Raw genomic sequence first — 24206 nt, forward strand, 5'->3', positions numbered from 1 at the left:
AAAAATAAATATACAGGTTTTTACCTTGCAGAGCGCCTGCTACCATTCTCCCGGGAGCGCCGTCTTGTGCCGTGGTGGAGATGCGCTTTGAACCCCGGCTCCGCTCACAGACACCGACCTTTGATTTGTCATTCGCTGCCAATCAAAGGTCAAAGCCTTAAATGTCCCGCGAGACGCGCTGAGATGAAGGAATCCCCCCCCCCTCGTCCGGTTGATCCCAGTTCACCTGTGGGTGAATCTACAGAGGTGGCAACAGACTACGGCATCACCACAAAATCACATTTTGGCATATGAGCCGCAAACAAGGTACCGCGATGGTGAGCGGTAGATCTGTAGAGCATGTGGATGGGCTAAAGCGAGGCAGCTGGAGGGAGTGTGGATGTTCGTGGATCTGCAGAGTGAGAAACTGCGCCGCTCAGCGCGTCCTGTCAGAGCTGAAGCAGTCCGGTAAAACCCGGGCTGGACTTAAGAAACCAGCTGTTACCATGTGTCATCATGTAGGAAATGTTTAGTAATGGGAAAACCAGTGCTGTTGATATGCACCAATAATAAAATCTCTATTATTCAGACTAGGCCTGGCAGTAAATGATTTTTGAGGTCACATCACATGAGAGGAGCACCACTTTCCTACAGTAGAGGTCCCCATAACAACAACGATCAAGAGGGGATTAAAAAAAAAACAGAAACACAACACCACTGGTGTTGTATTTCCGGTTTTGAACGCACTGTTATAATAATCCTGTCGTGCAGGTGAGACAGTTGTGCTTCCTCTAAATGTTCATCTATCTCGGTTCACACATGCACAACCGCGCTGCAGCCTCTGTCAAATGTAAACACAGCTGATCGTGGCTGTAATCCGTGACAGTGGAGTCGTCCTCCCCCGAGCTCTAACGCACATGGAGTTTATTTACAGATCTGAGAGGATTAGACCAGAGAGGAAGATGCAGAAACTATCCCTAAATACGTGCATGCGCGTGTGTCTTTAGGGTGAAAACCACTGTGGCTTTTGTGTTAAGTGCAAGTTCGCACGTCCTACTGCTTCCTGTTTTTCTCGCATTTGAGAGATCAAGGAGCAAAGGAGGAGGAGGAGCAAAGTTGTTTTCCATTATTTTAATGTTTCCTGGAGAGACAGCAGAGAGAGAAAGAAATAAACCTATAGATAGATAGATAGATAGATAGATAGATAGATAGATAGATAGATAGATAGATAGATAGATAGATAGATAGATAGATAGATAGATAGATAGATAGATAGATAGATAGATAGATAGATAGGTGTACAGTAGCAACAGTGTGTTATATAACAACTACAAATTACAGCGACAGTAAGCAGCCAAGAGAAAATAAGTTTATTGTTCTTGGAATGCAACATGTTTGGGGAGCAAGGTATAAAAATAGAGAAGGAAAAAAAAAAATCCACTGAATGAACAAAACACTAAAACAGTTGGATACGGTCATGTACAAGTCAACACGTTCACACCACACCCATTCATTCAGCAGCACGGGTGCACACTGAGCCTCACGACAGAAACCACAGTATAAATGAATTTCTCTCTACGGACATCGTCCTAATGTATCAAGTGAACATCAACAGACTTTTGCTGCTGACGACACTGAGACAAGTGAGGGCAAGTTGCTCTTAACAGGCAACAGATGTCACCAAATATCATTTAGTGAAAGTATTTCTTTCTTACTGTAATTTCACCTTCATTCCACAGTATAATAGTCAAGTTATCAACTCAACTAAAAATCATCAAAGGGCTGTAATTCTGTAAACAACATACTACACCCATGACCCTTTGACCCCAGATAAGTAACACAAACAAAACACACACAAATCATTTAAAAAAAAAAAACTTGGACTGAAACATTTCACTTTTTGTATCCTCTGAAAAAAATTCTCATAGAGCAAATGACAGAAAACAAATTTTGGACAGTGCAGTGTTTGATCAGTGATTTAGTGCATGTTGCTGTTTGTGGGTAGAAAATTTCAAAATGGCAGGACCAGCATGGACAGAGCTGAACAATGGTTTACATAAACAATCAAACAAGAACTTTACAGAAATAACCTTATCAGAATCATAAAAGTGACCTTTTAACTTCCTACAGTTTTAAGTTGACAAACACTAAAATTCAACTTGTAACAAAAGTATCAGGATATTTTGAAGCTCAAAATATCAAGGCAACCCTGGTAATGTAACAATATTGAAGGCACTTTTTAGTCTGTGCAATGGTCTTCATCCCAGCCACAGTGTGCGCTGCAGAGTGATGGTGAGTGCTTTGTGTATCAGCCCTTTAAGTATGACTCCATGTGGCTCTTTAGCATTCCAGCACAAATGTAAAGAAAAGCTGTTTACACAATGCATTATCTGATGAATGTATATAATACAATGAGCTGATGAAGCCATAAAGTAAGAAGCAGGTCCTTTGGGATGGTTACATGGGTAACAGCCGACTTGGAGGCACTATGTACAGCTCACAGTCTTGCAAAAGTTTACATTTACAGAGGAAAAAAGATTTTGGTTTTAGATTTGACACAATACAGTGTCTGCATTACTTTCAATTCATCTGTAACTTCAAGCTGTAGTTAAAAACTAAACTAAATGATTTTGTTGTGCGTTTTCTACTCAGTTAAAAACTACAACTCCCTAGTTTCAGTTTGAGCATCAAGGAGCGATTTAAGAGTTTCACTCCACAAAATTAAACAAAGTATAGACATAAACTGATGATATTTGCTTCAATATAAAATATTTAAAGTAATTGATTATCAGTTATCCATTAAAAAAGATAATTGATTATGAAAGTAATATTTGCTATTTGCTTTCATTAAAGTTTTATTTTTATACTGTGACAACAGTTTTATAATGTTGTATTCATAATGAGTTTGTTCAGGTTTCGTTTATGTTTCCTCTCTGTTGTTGGTTTCTAATTAACAAAATATTGGTGGATATTTACTTTTGCCTGTGATTTCACTACCTGCCTTGTTGGATCGAGGTTTGTATTCAGTGTACGTTTCAACAATTAGAAACAAGAAGTCAGTTAAAGGCTTCCCTGGTTCATTAGTGTTTGTGTGAAATTAATGATTTTAGTTATGTCACCTTGACGAATCTTAACATTTCCTATCATAGCCTGGAACCCAACACAACACACAACATAAACCTCTTGCATACAACCATTCATTTGAAGGAAAAAAAAAAAAAATAGTGACTGATCCAAACACAAGTTGGCCGACAACAGTTTTGATCAACGTCCTGGTCCTTTTCTCTAAACTCCAGCATTAAGGAGGAAGATGAAAGCCGACACTGAGACAGAAACCCACTTCCTCTGAAGGCCTCTTGATGTCTCCCTGTGGTCTTTTCTTTCAGAGTGCTGTCAGGGCGTCTGGGTTTGGCGGGCGTCTGACGGCTGCGTTAGCATCTTGGTGCTGAGGAGAGAGTTGATATAAGGCCAAATCCGGTCCGTCTCTGTACCGGAGAATGAGTGCAGGACTCCCTGTGACCTGAGTGAGGGAGCAGCAAAAAACAAGAAAAGTAAGTATGTTCTGGCTACAGCTGCAAAATCGTGCATATTTTAAAACAATTGTAGCCCTGAGAGGTTTAAGACTCAAAAGAAATAAATGACATAATATATATTTAATGATGTGCATGTCTTGTTATTACCATGTGAGCTCTGGGAACATCGACACAACAGGAGAAGCTAATATAGTATCAGTTTTAGTCTTGTGCTTTAAGTGGTTCAAAGTGCAGTTAGCCTAATTAATGACCAAAAACCCAAATAACACACATTATGCTAAGGATTGTTAGACAGTTGGCTGCTAGCAGCGCAGACAGTAGTCCACCCTTCACTCTCCCTCTCTCAGTGGTTGTTCCATCTGAGTCAGCAGCAACTAAGCCTTCACTTTGTCTATTGAAAAATAAATCTAGAAAATATATGTTGCATTTTGGGGACAAAAAACAATGTCAGCTGCTCTCTCTGCAAGGTTCATATCTACTGACTTGTATAGGTCTATGACAGGCTTGGCCACATCCTTGTAGTGTCTCAGTCTGGCCATCAGGGCTTCTGGTTTGTCATCATCATGCTGAATCAGTGGCTCCCCGGTGACGTCATCCTTCCCCTGAGGAAGGCAACACAAGGTCACACATTGGGACAAAGGTAAAGACAGCACACTGACATCTGAGAGCAGGGGATTACAATACAAAACAGTAACTCACACATGACTACCGTCATTATCCTAAGAATATTATTTTTTGTTTTTCAAAAAAATATAAAATTTATCACAGCTTCCCAGCAGATGTGTATTTTCTCTTATCTCAACCTCACATGTAGCTTTGTATATAAATGCTATTGTCCACCTTCAATACAATAAACAGTAAAATACAATTTCTCTTTTCCTGCCTTTCTTTTTTGCATAATATTTAATTTAAGATTAATTTCCTGTGAAGCTGTGTAAACCATGCTCCGAGGCAAACGGTCCATGGCCTCATAATTAGGTAGCAAACAAGTGGTGCTGTGAACTGAGGGTATTTGCTGATAGCGCCAGGAATAACTGTCCAACGATATCATTGACTTAAAAATGCAAGGTTTGTTGTCACAAATTGGCTTTTGCTGTAACTAATGGTAATGCTTTTCTTTTACAGGCCTGCTATTCTCTAATAATTTCTGCAGCATTTTGTAAATTTGTTCTAAACTGCACTGTAACCCTTTTCTGTAAATTTACAGTAAAATCTGAGCAGTATTTTACTGTAAAACTGTTATACAGTATCATACTGTAAACTGCAATGCAATCTGGGAGAAAAAAATGTGATTACAGCACTTTAAGAGAAGGCCCTTTTTTTTACAGGATTACTGTAAACAGCAGAGCATTGTGGGAAGGTGAAAAGTGTGGGAAAAATAAATTTGAAAATCAACAGTTGACAGTTTTTTTGCAGCTTGTGTGTGAGCAGTCACAGGAAGGCTACCTGCTCACCTCTGATGTCTGGAGCTGTCCACTGAGTAAGTTCACATAAATTTATCTTTTTTTCCGGACTTAGGAGAAGGTTTGGATTTTTTTTCCAGTTGAATTTTCTGTCATTTAGAACCGTGTTTGGACAAAGTTGTTGAATCTTTTCATTTTCAGTTAGCTAGCTCAATTTTCATTCAAGCTTAGCTGAAATTATAGAGCATAGCATTGTGTAACCCTGTTTAAACAACACGATTTTACTGGCAGAACTGGTCTAACTTATGCCTGGAGTAGCTAACGTTAGCACGAATAGCCTGCAGGTATTTTTCGTACTCGTTTAAAAAATAGAAAAAATCTCCACAGAAAAATCTCTGTGAAGAGGCAAAACTAACTGAAAAAAGATCGCCTCCGGAGCATGCATTTCATGCAGGCGCGCTGTCCGCTGTGTCAGTGCTGAAATTTGAATGACAGCACTGCTCGTGAGAGAGACAGTGACATTTTTTTTATTTAGTCCTTGACTTTGACTTTTTTTTTCTCCACCGGTTTCTGCACGTGGGTCCTCTGGCTTCTGCCACAAGTTGCAGCTGACCTAACAATAGAACGGTGCTACACTGAACAGGATTTTTCTTTTTAATTATTACGGTATTATTATTACTCCACTTTTTTAGCTGTTTAAAAATATATCTGTTTATGTTGGTGAAATCGCCGTGATGAGAAAAAACGTTGTTAAGAGTAACGGATAATCCATGTACTGATGCAACATTTTTCTCATTCTAGAGCCTGTGTCCATTCTGCAAGGCAGACGTCCGCTTTCAAGCAGTTCCTCGTCATCTCCTCGCCGTGTCCGTGAGTTCGAGTGGCCAGAAAAATGTACGTTTAGTCCAGGCATTTGTCCTGGCTGTTTTCTGCATTTCCTATATTACAGGATTATTAAAACAATTTGATGTTCCTGCCTCACAAATACAAATTGTCAGTGAGTTACCAAATATGCACTGTAACTGAAATACATTTTTATTGCAATAAATATTTGAATTGAAAAATGAATACTGTCTTGCTGTCATTTCTTTATTATTATTATTATTATTATTATTATTATCATTAGTAGTAGAAGTAGTAGTAGTAGTAGCAGCCTATTACAGTAATATTCTGTAATCATCATTAAATACAGGATATCACTGTATATTCAAATACTGTAAATTTACAGTATTATACTGGCAGCAGCTTCGCCAGTATAATACTGTAAATTTACAGTATTTGAATTACAGTATTTTGCTGTAATTATAAGATACAGCAAATTGCTGTAATTTTACAGTATTATGCTGGTGAAGCTGCTGCCAGTATAATACTGTAAATTTACAGTGAAAAGTCTAACAGTGTGTATATAAAAAACAGTTATTAAATTGATTTAAGTTAAGTTATATGACAACAATGACTCTGCACAGTGAATTAACAAGCAGCAGCAGCAGTGTCATTGTTGTGTAGGAGGTTGGGGCGTTGAGGGTGTTGTCCCTCATTTGATGCCAGTGTCTGATTTAGAAGCTCCTAACCTGCTGAAACAAAAGAGTAAATCTGTACCAGCTCCAAAACACCACGACACAGATTGTGTGGGGGGAGAAACTGGAAGGATAAAATGTCCTGAAGAAAATCAATGAGGTGTGACTACACTGTCACATTCATCTAAGCTTTTGGGACCTGCGCTCGTGGCGGGTTGAAGCCCATGTTGTAGACTCTACCGCTGGCTGGATGGACCCAGCGGTCACTCAGTCTCTCTCTCAGAGTCTCGTAGGGTATGTTGAGGCTGATAACCAAGTCGAGCTGATACAGACTGTTCAGGGCCTGGGCCTGCGCCAACGTCCGAGGAAAACCTAAACGGAGTAGATGAAGAAGGAGAACGTGAGTGTTATTTTTCTGTCAGCTACATTCAAAACTTGGATGTATGTGACTTTGATAAGTTCTCATCATTAGGAGAAATACTGAACATGAACAAAAGGCCATTGTATAGTTTCATACGCAAGTGGTTGATACTATCAGGAGCTGAGGGCAAGTCATTTAGACTCAGGCTTATTCCAGATTTCCAGTGAAATGGTCTGTAGCCGTGTTATAATAACAATAATGTGCATGTCCATTAACTTTCTGAAAAACACAATGGCCTCAGTAACATGACCTGGATGAATCACTAGTAGTAATAACAAGACAATCTACAGTCACTGCAGCAGCTCTGTGAGGATTTACTCTTGTAAAAGTTACATGCCAACATGGAGATGTTCAGCAGGTGTGATCACAAAGGTTATGTTTATTGTTTTAATTTGACCTAAACACAAAGTACCCTTAAACCTGATGCTAATGTCTTAAGCTTTACTTTAATCATAATAAAATAACTTAAAATTTTGACTTTATAATGGCACAAGATTATCTATACATCCAAATGAACCCCAGCATGGACCTGGGATCCATACATGTTTAGAATATCTGTGTTATCTATAAGATAATGGTATACTTATGATAAAAGGGGGAAGAAATATTCACAGTGCTAAGGTAAAGGTCAGGTGATCACCAAAGTCAACAAAAATGACCACTTATTCAATTGTTGTCAGTTATTGAGATATTTTATCCCCCCAAAAAAGTCAGAGGTCAGGGGATCAACAAAGTCAGTAACATTCTTCCTTTGGGCACCATAATGTTGTGACAATAGAAAAGTAGTTTGCTGAAATGACACACATTTTGTACACATTTCTAAAAAAAACACATAACCATGTTTTTCTGCTTTAGTATGGTTTAGTCAGTGTATAAAAGAGTGTGGGCTCGTCGTTGAGGTTTATTGCTTCCTTATGTATAGGAGTGGAATCCAGCTGTAACTCTGTATGTCCCTTTGTCTTGTCTATAAAGAGCCGTTAACCACCAGAGCATCATGTTTCCAACAAATGAGTGACAGGAAGGCTCACAACAGGGAAAGAGACAGAGACCTTGCAATTATGTCCGTATAGTACAGTACTGTATATGTTGGAGGGGGATGGATTGTAGATGTGTCAGTGATAGTTAATAGGAGCATAAAAATAAACCAGTTTGACATACACACACACACACTGGGCAACACAAAGGCTTTGTGAAAGAAAGCACATTAATCAATCTGCTGACACTAATAACCAACCCAGCCTTTCAGAGTCATGAGATAAACGTGATGAATGAGACAAATACAGGCATGTGTCTGTTATTTGTGCGGGTGGGTGTGCGCGCGTCAGTGACCTTGATTTCCCTCCACCCTCTCTTGCTAAATTGTTTATTCGCTGATCATGTTTCAAGGTTTAAACCAGTTTTACACTGACCAGTTTTGTTTCATCTCTGTTTGGCATCTCTCTTGAAGATAGCGGGTAATGTTTAACACTGAAAAAGGCTCAATGATCTCCAGTAACTTGCCCCTTTGTAGTAGACAAATTAAGTATTAAGTATCATGTAGGCTATTCAAAATTGGACTGTATATTGTAATTAGAGTATTGTCTCTTTATAGTGAAATGATTTGTGCCACAAAAGGAGACAAATAGATAAACCTGTTTTCTGACTCACTAATCTGGCTGGGAGAAACTTGGCACTGGATGTGAATACATTATAAATGGAGAAATTTGCAACAGAGATTAAAAAAAAAAAACAGGCACAGGGACACGGCTGATATAAAGAAATTGGAAGAATATCCTCAACCTTTGATTTGAAACTGAAAACTAAACCCTCTGTGACTGCTGTAAGTTGGGAGCATACAGTATATAAACCCACTGGTAACTGGGCTCAGTAGGCCTACCTCAAAGTACTAACTACTCACAGATGTAGGATAATGTAGAGCATATTTTTTCCAGGCTCAAGTAAAAAGTGGGCACTGCTTATAGCACTGTAGAGGCCATGCACATGTAAACTAGTAATGTAAAAGAAAGAGGGGAGAAAAAAAGAAAGACAAGCCAGCCTAATGGCTCTGCCTCAGGATTTTGGCTGGGCGGTACCTTAGGTGACCAATCAGATTTAGGGGGTGGCTGGCAGGTCAATCAACAATCAGAGTCAAAGGTGGAGGATTGTTGTGTTTAAATCTGGTTTATCATCCATCACTACAGTGCAGAGACCAAACACAGTGACTAATGAAAAACGTTATTTTTTGACTCACCGTCCAGCAACCAGCTGTGGTCGTTCAGCTGTTCCAGTCTAGGCAGCATCAGTCTGGTCATCACATGGTCAGGAACCAGCATGCCTCTGTCCACGTAGCTCCTCACCAGCACACCTGCCTCTGGTACACAACAGACAAGTTCACGTAGATAAATGCATATAATTCTTCATTATTTGATTTAAAATAAGATGAAAGAAAGAAACCATAAAGAATTGCAAACTCCTGCCTGTGATCCTATCCCCTGAAAGTGACACCACCTACTGAAGTTCAATCATTTATAAAAACATTGGACTTAATTCAAAAGGGAAAAAGTGTTGTTACACTATCCAGCAATTCACAACTTTACTGTATCCTTTAAGTTTGCCAGGCCCACACATGTTTTTACTTAAGCTCTCTCTGCACTGGGCTCCATCTCGCTATACATGAGCTTGGTACATGCTGGGAGTTAAATGAGGTCCAGTTGGTGAGGAAGTTTAAAGAGACACAATAAACAGTGCAGACAAGACAACGTTTGGAGAAAATACTTTTAAAGCAGCTCTGAAAGTGTGTGTCAGAGCTGCCTGGCGTCACAACCTCCTCCAATTTAGGTCTCCACCAAACCAGACAGTGGGGTAAAAAAAAAAAAAAAAAAGAGAGAGAGAGAGTTTGCTCTGGTCCTTGTCTCTTGGATGAATGTTTCCTGTTAGATGAGCTCATTAAACAGGAAACCTGAGCTCGGTCTTGATTCCCTCTGTATATTTCCACATAGATTACACTTTTTTGATACAATATTAGTGGTATTAAGAGGGGAGGAAACAAAGGAACTCTTAAACTCTCATACGCAACACAGAAAATGACGCATTTGAGCGACTCCTTTTTTCCCCCAGCAGAGTGGCTCTTCCTGGTGACACTACAGGGCTGAGGCTACAGTATAGCCAGATGTGTCCTACCTGTATTTGCTGCTATGCTCTCCCGTAGATAGTGGCCGCTGGACAGGTACTGCAGACCAAAACTCTGCGCAATCCTCTTGGATATCGTCCCTTTCCCTGATCCTGGTGGACCCATGATAGCAGCTCGGAATAACTTGGCCATGTCCTCCTCAGAAACGGGCTGCTGCTGCTGCTGCTGCTGCTGCTGCGTCTGAGAAATGCAGCACAACTGTTGTGGAGTGTTTTCCCCTCCCTGTTTCTGACTCTAGTAAATTGCCCCCTAATTAAAATCCTAATCAGCTGCACGCATGAAGCTGTCTAACTGCTCCAAAGCCTGAGTGGCTTATTCACTAGTCTTGCCAAAGTAAATTTAAGCTTATGTCTGGCGTCGGCTCTTTACGCAGAGCCTCCTGCCTGTACACATTGGAGCTGTCCTGTCCTGCTCTGTGACTCGGATCAAGTCAAAACGCGTTTTTCCCTTTTTTTTGTTTCAGGTCTGGTCTTCTGTAGACACTTTAAGCGGACCTACGTCTTTAAGGACGGGTACTTTTCTCTGCGAATGAATGAGGGAGTCTCCACAACGCCCTACTTTCCTGCGCGTATCATCCAGAAAAAATGCGGATGACTGATATGCACGAACTTCGCGGGGTAAACTGGTCACTGTAGTTTTTTAAGTGACTCGTCAACGATGATGTAGCTTTTCTGAAGAGATGGAAAACTCTCTATCTATCTATCTATCTATCTATCTATCTATCTATCTATCTATCTATCTATCTATCTATCTATCTATCTATCTATCTATCTGACAAAATCCTAAACTATAGTGCAGCTTGTGTGAGAATTATATTGAGAATAAGCTACAAATCAATAAATAAGTAACAATGTTGTGAATTCCTGCTCCAACATATGTTAATGTTTGTAGAAACATCGTGTCATGCTGAGAAGCCAGAATAAGAAGGGCGTGTCCATGTCACCTGATCCCAGAAAAAATATATATTTAGGAATAGCTTAATTACCTACACCACACAATAGATTAACTTTTATTTTTATTATTATTATTTAGGCTAACCTATTGTAGTAATGACCTCCTGTAGTAACCAGAGTTTGTTGCATGTGTTATCTCAGTATTAATTTGGAAAGTGGACTATTCTTAGATTCCACCACTTGTTGACAGCACTAACCTCGGTTCAGGGCTTTAATTATTGCTCACGGCCACTGTTTGTCATTTTTTTTTGTTTTGCGCGGCTTTGGCAGCGAGCGCAGAAAAGCACATGAGTCGCTGTCATCCCGCGCAACATTTTGCGGACGGGAGGAATCTAGTGAGTAGCCTAGGACTTGTTGCGAGCCATACGGCGGCGGCGGCGGCGGCAGCAGCGTCTCGGGGCTGTCAAACATTGCGCACAGGCTTCAGTCTCCAGTCAGTGGAGTAGGACCCGGACTAATCCATCAGAACAAACAACTCGGGAAGATTAACCTATTTCAACCTCGCGAAACTAGTTTTTTTCTCCGCACCCGGAAGCCTCTTTTAGAAAAAGACAGAAAGAAAAAAAAAATCACGATCATTTTTTTTCTTTTTTTTGTCACATGGCTTTGGAGAATTCAATAACAACAAAAAATGGCGACAATCACGTTGCTCTGTGTGGTCTTGCTGCGTCATTAAAAATATTCATGTAAACACGGGGAATTAAACGGGGAAACTGCAGGTGAGTCGGCTTAATATTTGCTCTCTATTTAACGCGGAGTTGATGTAAATAAGAATTTATGGTAATATTTGGACCCTGTTCAGCATGCTGTTTGTTTTTGCCCAGAAAAAGGGGTGTGTATGCAATGCTGGGCGTTAACGTTTGGCTGCACAATATTCAATACGAACATGGCACTTGTAGGCTGTTTGTTACCTGTAGTCGATTTTTAACGGACGTGCTGAGCCTTTTTAAAGTAGGTATGCATGCTACTAAGAAATGACGTGAATGGCGTTGTTGTTTTGATTTGGCTAACTTTTGTTTATTTGTAGAAAACAGCAACAAGCATGAGCTCGGCTTATGTCTGTAGGAGGCTACGTGCTGTTGTCTTTAGCTATTCCTTGGCGTGGCAGTGTGTCTGTGTGTGTGTGCCTATGTGAATTGATGCCTTCACTGATAATAGGTTATGACCCATTCTCCAGTTATTTACATTGAGGGTTTATGTAATATGGACGCGCTTTCTTCACAGGAGGGGGGTCTTCTTTTTCTTTCTTTCCAGACACCAGTGGCCATCAAACGCAACACGCAGCCCTGACAATGTATTTGTCCTCTGCTCTGTTCAGTTATTGCACATGTTGCTTTGCTGTGTACGTCTCTGACATGGACATTTTTTGGCCAGTGCCCTGTTCAGTGGGGCTAATGGAGTTGTTTACAAGAAGTGAGGAGGGTGGACTGACGAGGAGGAGGAGGAGGAGGAGCCGCTACGTCGGCCAGCGACGCGACCGGACTGCTCGAGAGGGGGGCGGAGCCCGCGAGGAGGATCATAACAAGTCTGACGTCACTCGGCCTTGTGGTTGGTATGAATAATAGGTATACAGTTGTCACAAAAAATATATTTAAAAAAGTACTTTTCCTACACAAATTCCTAGTAGTAAAGAGGTGAGGAGGGAAAAAAATAGGCGTATCTTCATCTGTTTTCATGAGTTGGAACCTGAAGGAACCATCTGTGCAAAACAAAGAAACAGCAATACAACTGAACAACCGAATACTTCTTTATTGACACTGCCAAACATGGAGATCATGATGAAATAGGCAAGGCTGAAAAGCAACTGTCTTCCTCCTGTTTCCAAGAATCTGACAATGTTCTTTTCAGATTCACAGGAGCTCACAGAGTTCATTAACCGTCCTCCGTTCAGACACAGGTGGCAGTTGCCTGAATTAGAGCTGTAATAATTCATTTGACTGATAAGTCCATCAGAGACGAACGATTTTCTATATTGAATTAATTGTCATACAGGAATTTTCACTTTTTGTCAGATTTCAGTCTCAACATGAGAGGATCTGCTGCTTTTCATTGTCATATATTACAGTAAAGCTAATCTCCCCAAGAGGTTAGAGAAAAGGTTTTGCAGACTAAATGACTAATCAGTTATCAAATATAAATAATCATCACCAGAGTGACTAATTTACACCATTTAAGTCCTGTGAGAAATTGATTTTCATCCGTGGCTCACAGCATTAGACAGTAGTTACTGTTTTATCCTTAAACCCATATAAGTAAGTGATAAGAAATAACCTACAACATGATCGTGTAATGTTATGTTAACCACTGTTAAAAGCATTCATGGATCAACAACATCCATTTTACCGTACATGGACAACAGAGTCTGTGTTTTGGAAAAACAGGCAAAGCAAATGACACAAAATGAACTGATAAAATCTCAAGCTTCAGAGTCAAATGCATGTGGGAACTTGTATCTATAACGTCAAACATTTACTGCTGAGCCGCTCTCACCTTTCTTGACAATAGCAGATATGATATAAGGGAAACCAAGATAATGACAGTACAAGGATGAATGTCTGAACCCACTTTCACACGACCCCTTGATATTTCTGTTCAAATGATGAAATATATTTTATATTTTATATATTCTTAACTTGTCTGTGACTGAAGGATTTCATAAAAAGTGCTTGTATTTGTCAGGTTACAGGACTACATTACTCTTTACATTCATCTCCTACACTATATATATTAAAATGTAGGCGATGCAAGTTGCACATGTTTTGTTTTAGATGCCACCAAATGAGCTGCGTAAGTACAAAAGTAAAAAAAAAAACAACAACTTTGTTAATCTTTGCACTTGTTGACCTACAGCATGCATAAAATGGTTGGATGACGTGCGGAGTGAAGCCATGGGCTGCTAGACTTGACAGGCTGCCCTGGTTCAGTTATCACAGTGCTGATGCTGTCCCCATCAAAGGTACAGTACTGTGATAACTGAAGGATGGCTGCCAACTTGACACTTGTGCAGTGGATGAGGACTCACTCAGCTAATGAGCCAGAGGACCCAAGAGGAGGTCGACAAGTGTGAGTATGTGATATAAAAAAAAAGAAGTGGTATGACAGACGTCAGTTGGCTTGTTATCGTGTATTCCAGTGCAAGAAATATGGTCAAAATCTGTACATTTGTATTATCTTCATGACTCATCTGTAACTTCTGCTCAACTGGAGGAAAAATAAAATGAATTTTCTGTGATTTAAACGTGTATGTTTTTCTGTTATCTCTGCCTTTGAAAAATCAGATGGTCAGTTCAATCACCTAATGAATGATTGGAACAAATTAATAATAGTGAAGTGTATAATAATCCCCCAATGGTGTCAGTTTTAGGGTTAAATCAAATTGTTTGGGTATTTTTCTTGGTAAGATCCATGTGACATTTAAACAAAAATGACACATCTGGAAACCTTATAAACTAAATCAGAGTCAAATCAGAGTTCACTACAATAATTATTTTCCTCACTTTACTATTTTGGATTAGGTCCTGTCCCTCTATCATGGCAGAGAATGTCCACATAGTTGTCAACAGAGGGCGCTAAAGGTCTACTGACATGCTTTGTGGTCCAGATAGCAAAGTCTGCAGCTCTGCTGTTGTGTAATCTATCTGAAACCTGAATGATGAATGTGTGTTTTGCTAAAATTGTATAGCGTTTACTGTCGTGGTTCACGTAAAGCATGGCCTATTTTTTTTCATACCAGTTCACCCAGTGATAACAAAAACAAAGAATAGAGGCTTGTGCAAATATGGATTTTTTTTTAATTTTTTTTTTTCAAATAGTGCCCCACAACATCTGTATGATTCACACCAAAGACAGCTACTGTATATTCTCCATTTTAGTCAGTGTTGTTTGGGTATAACCTATAGACTGACATCAGTATTTCGTAGAGCAAAACACACTTGCACTGTATGATCTGTGATGCCAACAGGCTGAAATGAATCATATTTTTCAGAGTGCTGTTATGAATATTACATGAACAGTTTGACTCATGTCTGATAAACCACAGGTCACTCTGCAGCTGTCCTTAGCATGTTTCACTCATAGGGTACATACTGTAGCTAACGTGGAAATCCCCAAAGAGTCATGATACTTACTTTGTTTTTGTCTCACTCTAACCTCAATGTACTCAACTCGCCTTGTCACATGTTTTTCTGACTCACCGCGTCATGTCTAGGTACACTGTGGTGAAGAAAAATTTCATAATAATAAAATATGAAAAGTCAGGTGAGATTGACACTACTTGAAAGAGACACACTCAATTTTACAACGGCGCACTCAACAGCTGGTTTTGCAAACACCCAGAGCTCTACTTGCCACTGACGGCCATGATCATAGGGAATTTCTGTCGCACTTAATGCAAGCCAATAAGTGATTACTGGGATGTGACCTGGGAAGTCCCTCCCTTAAAACCCACCCACTTTTTTTGTCTGATACAGAAATCTTCACATCCTTGTTTTTGTGTAGCAGGAAGAGAGAAATTTCCCTTTTATCACCCCGTTTATTCCCTGAGCAACAGAAACAATAGACCAGCTGACATTACAGTCAATTACTGCTTTTCCTGTCCAGCATTCATAAACAGAATATAAACATTTGATAGAAGTTTTAGAAACCACTAAAATTTAGTTTTTAAGTTTAACTCCTGCAGGCACCTGCATGATCAAAGACAGATAATGAATAATAATTTAGTAAACCTGTAGAGAGTTGTGTCCTAAACCATTTATTAAAGTGTCTGTCGTGCTCAGTGCTAAATAGCATAAGGAAAGTCTAAACTCTAAACCCATGGCAGAGGAATTTAGGTACTGGGATGGGACAGCTCAACGAGGCTACAATCTTAACCATCATAATAAATATAATTTATGTAAAAGACCAGTTTTTTCTGTCTACATTCACAAGGTGCTATATATTACAGGACTATTGATCATGCATGGATATCTTCAGTCATCTTTGTTTAATCTCTCATCGGCAGTCGGTGCTGGGAAACTCCATTATTTGTCTTGATGACATCACCTAGAGAGGCTGACCTGTTGCTTTAAAGGAGACTCCTTGTTTCATGTGTTTTTACTTTCTTTCTTTTCTTTTCTTTTCTTTTACTCTCAAGGTTTTTTTTCTTTCCTTTTTCTTGTTTGGTTTCCCTTTTCATTGGGAGTTCTCTTGCAGCAGCTGAAACTGTCAAATTGCACGTCTTCCAACTGAACATCTTAGAGGCAACAAACCATACCCAGAAAAGACAGTTATGCAAATTTTGCCAGAGGTAGGGCCGTTGCATCTGTAATTACAAATATAGCCAAGCCCATGACTATTGTACATGCGTTCAGGTTTTGGAAGCACAATTACAAAGATGGTTTTTAGATAGCTTAGTTAAGCAAAGTCATAAAAGGAACTACCTACATGGTTACCACCTACAGAATGGCAAAGATGAACGATAACCTTCCTTTATACCTTGGTGACGTGACATGAGAGGGAAATGTCCTTACATGTTCCACCTGCCTTTATTTCTCATGTTTGTCACTTGAAGAGCTCTACCTACATTAGATCCCCAGGCAGGGGCTTTCCTCAGTTTAGGTCCCCCTACACTGTAAAACGTTACTTTACTTGAATATTAAATCCTTCAGATTACAGAATAATGTTAGTGCAGAGTTTAATACTAGAAGGATTTTGTCATTGATCTGCTGAAGGAGAAATTTCTCTTGCCTCCAAACATTATTGGTTAAGCTTGATTTGGATAGTTCATCTGATATTTTACAGTATTTGTTAACACCACATCTTCATCTATTATCTGTGTTGTTGGTTTTTTTAGAAGTATAATTGTACCGACAATTCATAGACTATTTATAGGTTATATTTAGTGAAATAGTTGAAATGTCTAATAAAAACCTGTTGAAAAATTCAGTCATCTCTCTGTTAGTGGACTGTTAATCTTGTTGCATCATGATGCTGGTCTTTTCCCAGTGTGCACAGCTGTAATGTGGTAACTTTAAACACAGGATTTGTAAGGAAAAAGTTTTGCAGATCAAACACATCAAAGTAGTTATTTGTGTATATTTCCTTTAGAACGACTCCTAAAAGTGTCTGTTATTTTAACTTTATTCACAGAATGCAACTTTTAGTTGTTAACAACAGTAACAATGCATTGTGTCCTAGATATCATATATATACACTAATACACCAACAAAAATGTAAAAGATGAAAAGCAAAAAATAAAAACAAATTACATTTTAAATTCATTACATAAGGCTCTAGTTTGGTGTTTAGTAATTAATGTAACAAAAGAAAAAAAAGAACATTGCAGCTCTCAGATGTAGGACTGTTAGCAATCAAAGAATAGATAAAGACTTAGAAAATAAAACCAAAGATGCGGAGAAGGAAGTATGAAACTCATCATGATTTAAAATTGTCATTTGGATTCAGTGAACGAAGTGATCAGTATAAGATGAAACTAATTAACTACAGTAAGCTAATAAACTAATTGACATTAATTTCCAAGTTCAAATGAAAAATAGCCTCTAAACCCTTAAATTATCCGGAGTCTTTGTTCTTCATATCTTTGATTTATTGAGTTCAACAATAAAACTAAGAAAGTGCAATTAGAAGACAGACATTTTGGATTAATGGATGTGAAATAAATCAAGAATGACATATTCACTTCCATCCCAATAAGTACAAGACAGAGCTGTACACCATCACATCCAGTAGCCTATGAAATATGTACATGCATCCTTCAGTCCATTCTGCACAAACAGTGCCAAAAACTTTAAGAAAAGTGTCTCAATACAAATGACAAAAATTAGAGGACTAATCTATTGCACCTAAATCATGGCAAATCTATAACAATGATAATTCTCTTACTTCATGCAGAATTAATGTCGGATAAAGCTACACTTACCTCCACTATGTGTCAAACTGACAATTATTCTGCAGGAATCACATCATCTAAGTAGTGAGAGTGGCCACTGTGTGTCGCCTGAGTCCAACAAAGGGTTAAATGTCGTCACCTTGAGTGACAGGCTCAACAGCCAATCAGCGGCCGTTTTCTCTGGACGTCCACTGCGTTGTTTTCGGGAATGGGGCAGTCACTTGTCAGGAAGGGTTAGCACGAAGAGAAGGGAACCGTGTGTCCATATAACCTCTGAATTATCGAGATATTTCGTGGATTTAACCTCGTATTTTTTCACTTCTGGATTCTGGATACTTTTCTGTGAAAGTTTTGGAGTCAAATAGTCGACGGGTCATAGATGAAATCCCCGTAGAGCCCGAGCTCCAACTTGGTCTAAGCGTCTAATGTACTAATCGAAACGGAAGTAACTTGCCAGCTGTCTGGCTACGCTCGCTAGGTGAGTGAATAACCGTTTATTAAATGCACTCATCGATAATAATAATTTATAAAATGGTTGTTTTATGGTCCATTGAGCTTCACACAAGCGTTTGTCGTTTTTCTCCTTCGGTGTCAAGTGGGGAAACATCGAGCGGGGGTTAGCTTTTGGTCATGTAGAGACGTCAACTAACTGGCTAACAAGCTAATGTCAGCCCGACTCAGTGTACTTGGATTCATAGTAAAAAAAAAAAGACTTAATCGATGTCAGATAAAGGCAGGTAGACGCTGATCTATTTTACAACGTGGTTAAAATGTAATCTTAACAAGGTTTCAGCTAGTAATATGTATTTTTACAGTAAGTAAATGTAGGTCAAAATATCAGCAAGGTCCTATATTATACTGTAATGCAATCCAGTATAATTGTGTCATCACACACGAGGGCCTAACTATTTGACTTAAAGTAAAGTTTGACTATTGCCTCGAGAAAAAATGATGGGTATGAATATTCACAACCACAATTTGTGTTTCAACACTTTTGTTTTGGAATTAATCAAACCGCAGTTTAGTCCACCATAGGCCGAAAGGATCTCTCCACCATATAAAGAAGTGGCGAAACCGAAATCTCGTCATAATTGTGATGTGTAGGCAGCCCTTTCCATGCAGAAATGTGCCTTTAGTTTCATCTCTCTGTGGCCAGGGGAACCAGGGAGACCTCAGTTCAGCAAAAATAAAGATAGATTTAGGTCAAATGGTTATGCATTATTTTTTTGGCTGCAACTAATGATTGCTATCATTGAGTATGTCTGTCCGTTTTTCTATTGTTTTCTTGCACAGCAGGTAAGTCAGTTGTGAAATGTCATCACTGTTTCCAAAAGTCAAAGGTGTTCAGATTGTGGCTGCTGCTCATCAGCGCAAAACCCCCAAATAACAGTTATATGTTCACGTTTGAGAAGCTGGAGGCAGGGACTTTTGGCATCGTCAGTTATGGAGGATTATGAACACAGGATCTGACCGAAAATGTATTGTTGTTGGAGCTTTATCGCCACTGAAAAAGGTAGTCACACTTTGGTTACTGATTCAACACAGTAAAGATGGATTCAAGTGATTTTTTATTTTATTTTTTATAATTGTGTTATTAGCTAAACAAGCAGATAATGACTGTTTGGATGTTAGAGACATGTTTACTGCTGCTGCAGTTTGTAGGTCAATTGACTGAATGATAATCCCCAATTATTTAGTAATTGATGACTCATTTCAAAATTCACTTGAATACAAAGATGTTGTGTTTTTATATTTGATACTGTAATAATGAACTCTTGTATGTGTTTTTAACAGGTGACTAATAATTTTTCATTGGAAATTAATTAATCTTTCAAATACTAAATGAGGAGGAGAAATGAAACTGAAATAATGCAAATATGCACTTTTTAGATGTAGGATAATAATCAAAGTTTATTTGTAGTTAGAATTTCCCTTTTTTTCACTTACATTACTTTAGTTGAAGAAAGGAAACAGGCCCACCTTTTGGTTCCCACCATGACAGTATGATATTTGACACCAAAGAGCAGTAGATTATTGCTCACTTGATCTTTTCTTGTAAAAACCAAGTGATCTTTGCAATCAACTTATTGTCTGATCTGGTCGGTGGGTGTGAAAAAGTGATACCACATTTTGCTGGTGGTAAACTATGTTCTTCTTGTCTTATAAAATCTTTTATTTGAAAACAATGTGCCATGATTTACATTCACAATAATAATTCCTCTACACATCATACAGCACCAGAACAACACTTGAACATGGAGTTCAGACATAACTAAAACCATACAGTATGTAAATCTATAAATTCTTGATATTCAGCTAAAATTAAATTACATATGACACAGTTTCAGATCTTTATAGAATAAGGTGCGTAATTTCAGCCCTTTTCTTCAAAACTCAAGAAGTGCCAATAAGGCTGAAGAAAATTTCACCTTCAAGAACTTATTCAAAAGAGCAAATTTTGAATGAACGTCTTATAAAAACAGGTTCAGCCTCTGAGTAGCTGTGCTCTGTGTCAGAGTGAATGGACGTGCGTAATGTCAACCTACCAACGTGTTGAATCATCAAAAACTAGATCAGAAAATCCCCTCAAGATATTTCAGGGTATGTTCTTTCAACAATGTAGCCAACATGAGGGCCTTATTACAAACAGTAATCACTGAAGAGGAGGTTAGGGTACACCACACCTAAGATCAAAGAGGAATTGATTGCAAAACTGTCATTATCAAACAACAACAACATTAAACAAAAAAAAGTCAACATAATAGAATAAGTCCAAACAGGCTGAACATTTATCCATCTGAAAGAAACACATTAAAACATCATTCAGTGCGACTAAATCCTTTTTTAAGTATCTGTTCATTCACTGTTAGATATAATAATCAACATCTCAAACATGTTCATTGTGCTTAATGACCAATGCAGTTTCAGTTGGCAGTTTGTCAGCACAGCCCCCTCCCCCCCCCCCCCCCCCCGATAACATTATTTGTTCGTCAGTTTATATTTATTTATGATCCAAATTATAATAGCTTACCTACAATCAGTTAAGGGTGTGGCACAAGTGAGAAATATATTTCATACCAATAGCTCCTCATTGCACTCAAGTTCTACTCTGTGCATTTGTTTAATTGCATTGCACTTTAATTCAATCATTAGATGAGATCACAGAGCACAGTAAAAAAAACAACAACACAGTACAGTTGATAAACAGCAAAGAAACACAATAGAGTACAGTTTAAAAATGCTGTTAACCAGTAGAGTAAGGCAGTGCAGTTGAAAAACACAATAAAGAAACAGATGTAAAGAAACAGTTATAGAAGAAAGAAAAGAAAGTAAACAGACAAAATAAAGAAACGGTAGAAAAACTATAAACCAACACAACATAGTACAGTGAATAAACACAGGAGTGTACAAGAGAGAAACACAGGAGAGAACAGTTCAGAAACACAGTGCAGTCAAGATACACAGTAAGGAAGAGCAGTAAAGAAACACAGTCTACTAGAAACACAGTGAAATACTAAAGTAAAGATATGAAGTACAGTATAATAGAGTTAGGTAGGTACTAGGCATGTCACACAGTCATGTATGGGTTTGAGTTTTTTTCTACCAAACTTTATGTAGTGTGTGTTGGTTCCATAGTAGAGTACATTAGAAAAACAGATTAAAGTAGAGAGGCAAAGCAAAATACAGTATAATACAGTCAGTTCACAGTACCATTAAAAAACAAAGAAAGAGGAGAAAAGAAACACATTACAAGTAAAAAGTAAGTAAAGAAACAGAACAATGATGAAACATACTAAAGATATGTATCAGTGTACAGAAGAACACAGTAAATAAATATGGTTAATAAAGTCTATAAAGAAATAGAGCACAGTACAGAAATACAGTGTAAAGAAACTTTAGAGTAAAGAAACACTGTAGAATACAATGAAGAAATGTGGTACAGAAACACAGTAAAGATATGAAGTATTGTAAAGTAGTAGTAAATAAATCAGAGAGTAGGCTACAGTCAATAAATGCAGTAAAGGAACACGAAAGAATAATGTTAGAAAACAGTGAAAAAAAAAAAAAAAAGATAAAAGACACAGAGAGCGAAATGCTACAAAGTATAAAGACTGTAAATAAACACAGTGGAGTACAGTGAGATTTGATTCGAGTGGATAAAACCAGTGTTGCATGTAATATCATGAAGTGTGTTTTTGTTCAGGAGTTTGAACTTGAACTGTGACGTGAAGATAATGACTGTAAAAGGACAATGTGAAACACAGTCAGATGTTTTCTGTTGTTTACCACAGAAGGAAATAAGGCCATGACCCATCCCTGTTGTATAATAACTGATTGTAAAACAGCTTACCTTTCTGCAGGACTTTGTCCCTACAATGCTTCTGTTTAGTTTTAGTTTTATTAGGTGCGTCTACATGCACACTAATAAAACGATTATTAGGAACAATCTGCTAATGACGCATTTGATACGTTTATGCGTTTTACAATCTGTTTTCTGAGATCCGTCAATTATCGGGATTCTTTCCTCTTTCATACGTCGAGTGGCTTCTTTGTGCGTGTCCGAAGAAAGGGTTGGTGGGACAGTTCTGTGATACTGAACGGCGCAACAACTTGGATGATGTCAGGACGTCGCAGCGATCGTTTGTAAAGCTGTGTGAAGTAGGGATGCATGTTAACTATCGGTACAGATGATCACCTGACCGATATTGGCTGATCGGCAGTGTTTTCCCAGTAATTAACCCATCCCAACTCAACTAGGTGTGTTAAACTGTTTTCTCATAAACAGATAACTACCTTTATCCATGCATGTAAACGCACTCACTGATATTTTTTAAAAACTGATTTAGGTAGCCATTTCAGGGAACTCGATGCAAAGAGAGCTTGTTTCTTTGTTTTCGAGTTTATTGTCTTTTCAATTGATCTTTCAACCCAACCAACACAGTATTCATGCATATTGCTGATTGCAGGCAAAGAAAATACCCAGATCAAACACAAAAGGCTACATCTAAAGATTACTTTTATCATTATTGATCAATGTGAAAAATGACCACCACGGTTTCCCATAGTCAAAGCTGGTAGCCACAAATATTGTCTTGTTTGGTCTGATTATGAGTCAAAACAATTTATCAGAATAATTTCCTGGTGATTGACTAAACAATTAATAGACCAATTTTTGTGGTTCCACAAGCAAGTATTTGATTAATGAATTGATTGATGTACGTACCAAATGTATGAGGGTTTAAAGAGAGACTGACCGGGTCATAAACATCCCATCATAATCTAACCGTCAGTTTAATTTTCGTTTGTAAACGATAATAAAGACATAATCAATAGCATTTCATTCTCATTCATTCATGTTTGATTAATATTCGATCTGAACAAACTATAAATTGTGCATGGGCATGAAAGAAAAGATGAACAGAGACATCCACCCCGCCACGTCAGACATCAAGTGCCACTTGCGCAACCTTGACTGCAAAAGTATTTGTTTTTCCTCGTATTACTCGACAAGCGTCTACTAGCCCCTACCTGGACAAACACAGAGATACATTATTAGCTTCTGTTAGTTCTGCAAAATAATCTGTTAGTTCTGCTAAATAACGCCATCTAAAAGGCAGGAATATGACAGCGACAGAAGGACACTCAGCTGCCGTGACATTTTGCTGTGTGCAGCCAACGAGGTCAGGTCATACATCAAGACTAGACGATAGCTAATTAATATGCACACACTCGCCACTAACTGGACAGGGGTGTTGATCGCAATCTGTCAAAATGGCCGATGTCCTTGAGATTTTTCCGTCGCCGGTATAAAAAAACCTGTCAATGACAGAGAACATTAGGTTCAAACCCTGGTGCAGGGTCTGCATGGGGGTGGTGGTTGGGTGGGACACGAGATCCATGATGTGTTAATCTGTCGGCTCTTGGTTTAGTAATCTGTCCACACAGTTTATGGATTCATACTCCGTGCTCTCAGGTTTGTGCCCTTGGATCCATGCACCCAAAGTGAAAAGTACAGTAAATACCACATTACACAATGAAAGGGGTGAATGAAATGTCCGGTGCACTAAACACTATAATGTAGACTCACCTCTCTTTGAACTCTCGTATTTGTACACTACAATTTGTCCAGGCTGCTGTGCTTCCCTCACATCAGGTAACGCGTAGAAAAGTGAAAAGCTTCTGTCCACAGTGAGCTAACACCATACCACATGTGAAGTCAGAAACATTGCATCAATAAGCATCAATAATCAATCAAATCTTGTAAAACATCCACAATCTAAAGATCTGAGTGACAGCATTTCATCACCAGAACAACTTTGAGAAAAAGTGCTAATAATTGATTTA

The 24206-nt window shown here is 38.6% G+C and overlaps 2 protein-coding genes across 2 annotated transcripts in view; one reads left to right on the plus strand and one right to left on the minus strand.

Annotated features, from left to right (window-relative positions):
* Positions 1-3150: 3150 nt before the first annotated feature.
* Positions 3151-10436, minus strand: ak4 (adenylate kinase 4). The gene is made up of 5 exons (XM_085774876.1): positions 10013-10436; positions 9084-9203; positions 6632-6804; positions 3996-4114; positions 3151-3499 (listed from the first exon to the last, which is right to left on the minus strand). The coding sequence occupies exons 1-5, from the start codon at positions 10152-10154 to the stop codon at positions 3373-3375; spliced, it is 681 nt and encodes a 226-aa protein (XP_085631002.1). The 5' UTR covers positions 10155-10436; the 3' UTR covers positions 3151-3372.
* A 7640-nt stretch (positions 10437-18076) lies between these two features.
* Positions 18077-24206, plus strand: part of jak1 (Janus kinase 1) — a 33772-nt gene continuing 27642 nt past the window's right edge. Inside the window, exon 1 of the mRNA XM_085774881.1 lies at positions 18077-18339. The gene's annotated coding sequence lies outside the window, so the exon portion shown is untranslated. The remainder of the gene's footprint in view (positions 18340-24206) is intronic.

The sequence above is a fragment of the Trachurus japonicus genome, chromosome 4 (genome assembly GCF_045865225.1).
Source record: "Trachurus japonicus isolate A0001 chromosome 4, Traja_1.0".
Lineage (NCBI taxonomy): Eukaryota > Metazoa > Chordata > Actinopteri > Carangiformes > Carangidae > Trachurus > Trachurus japonicus.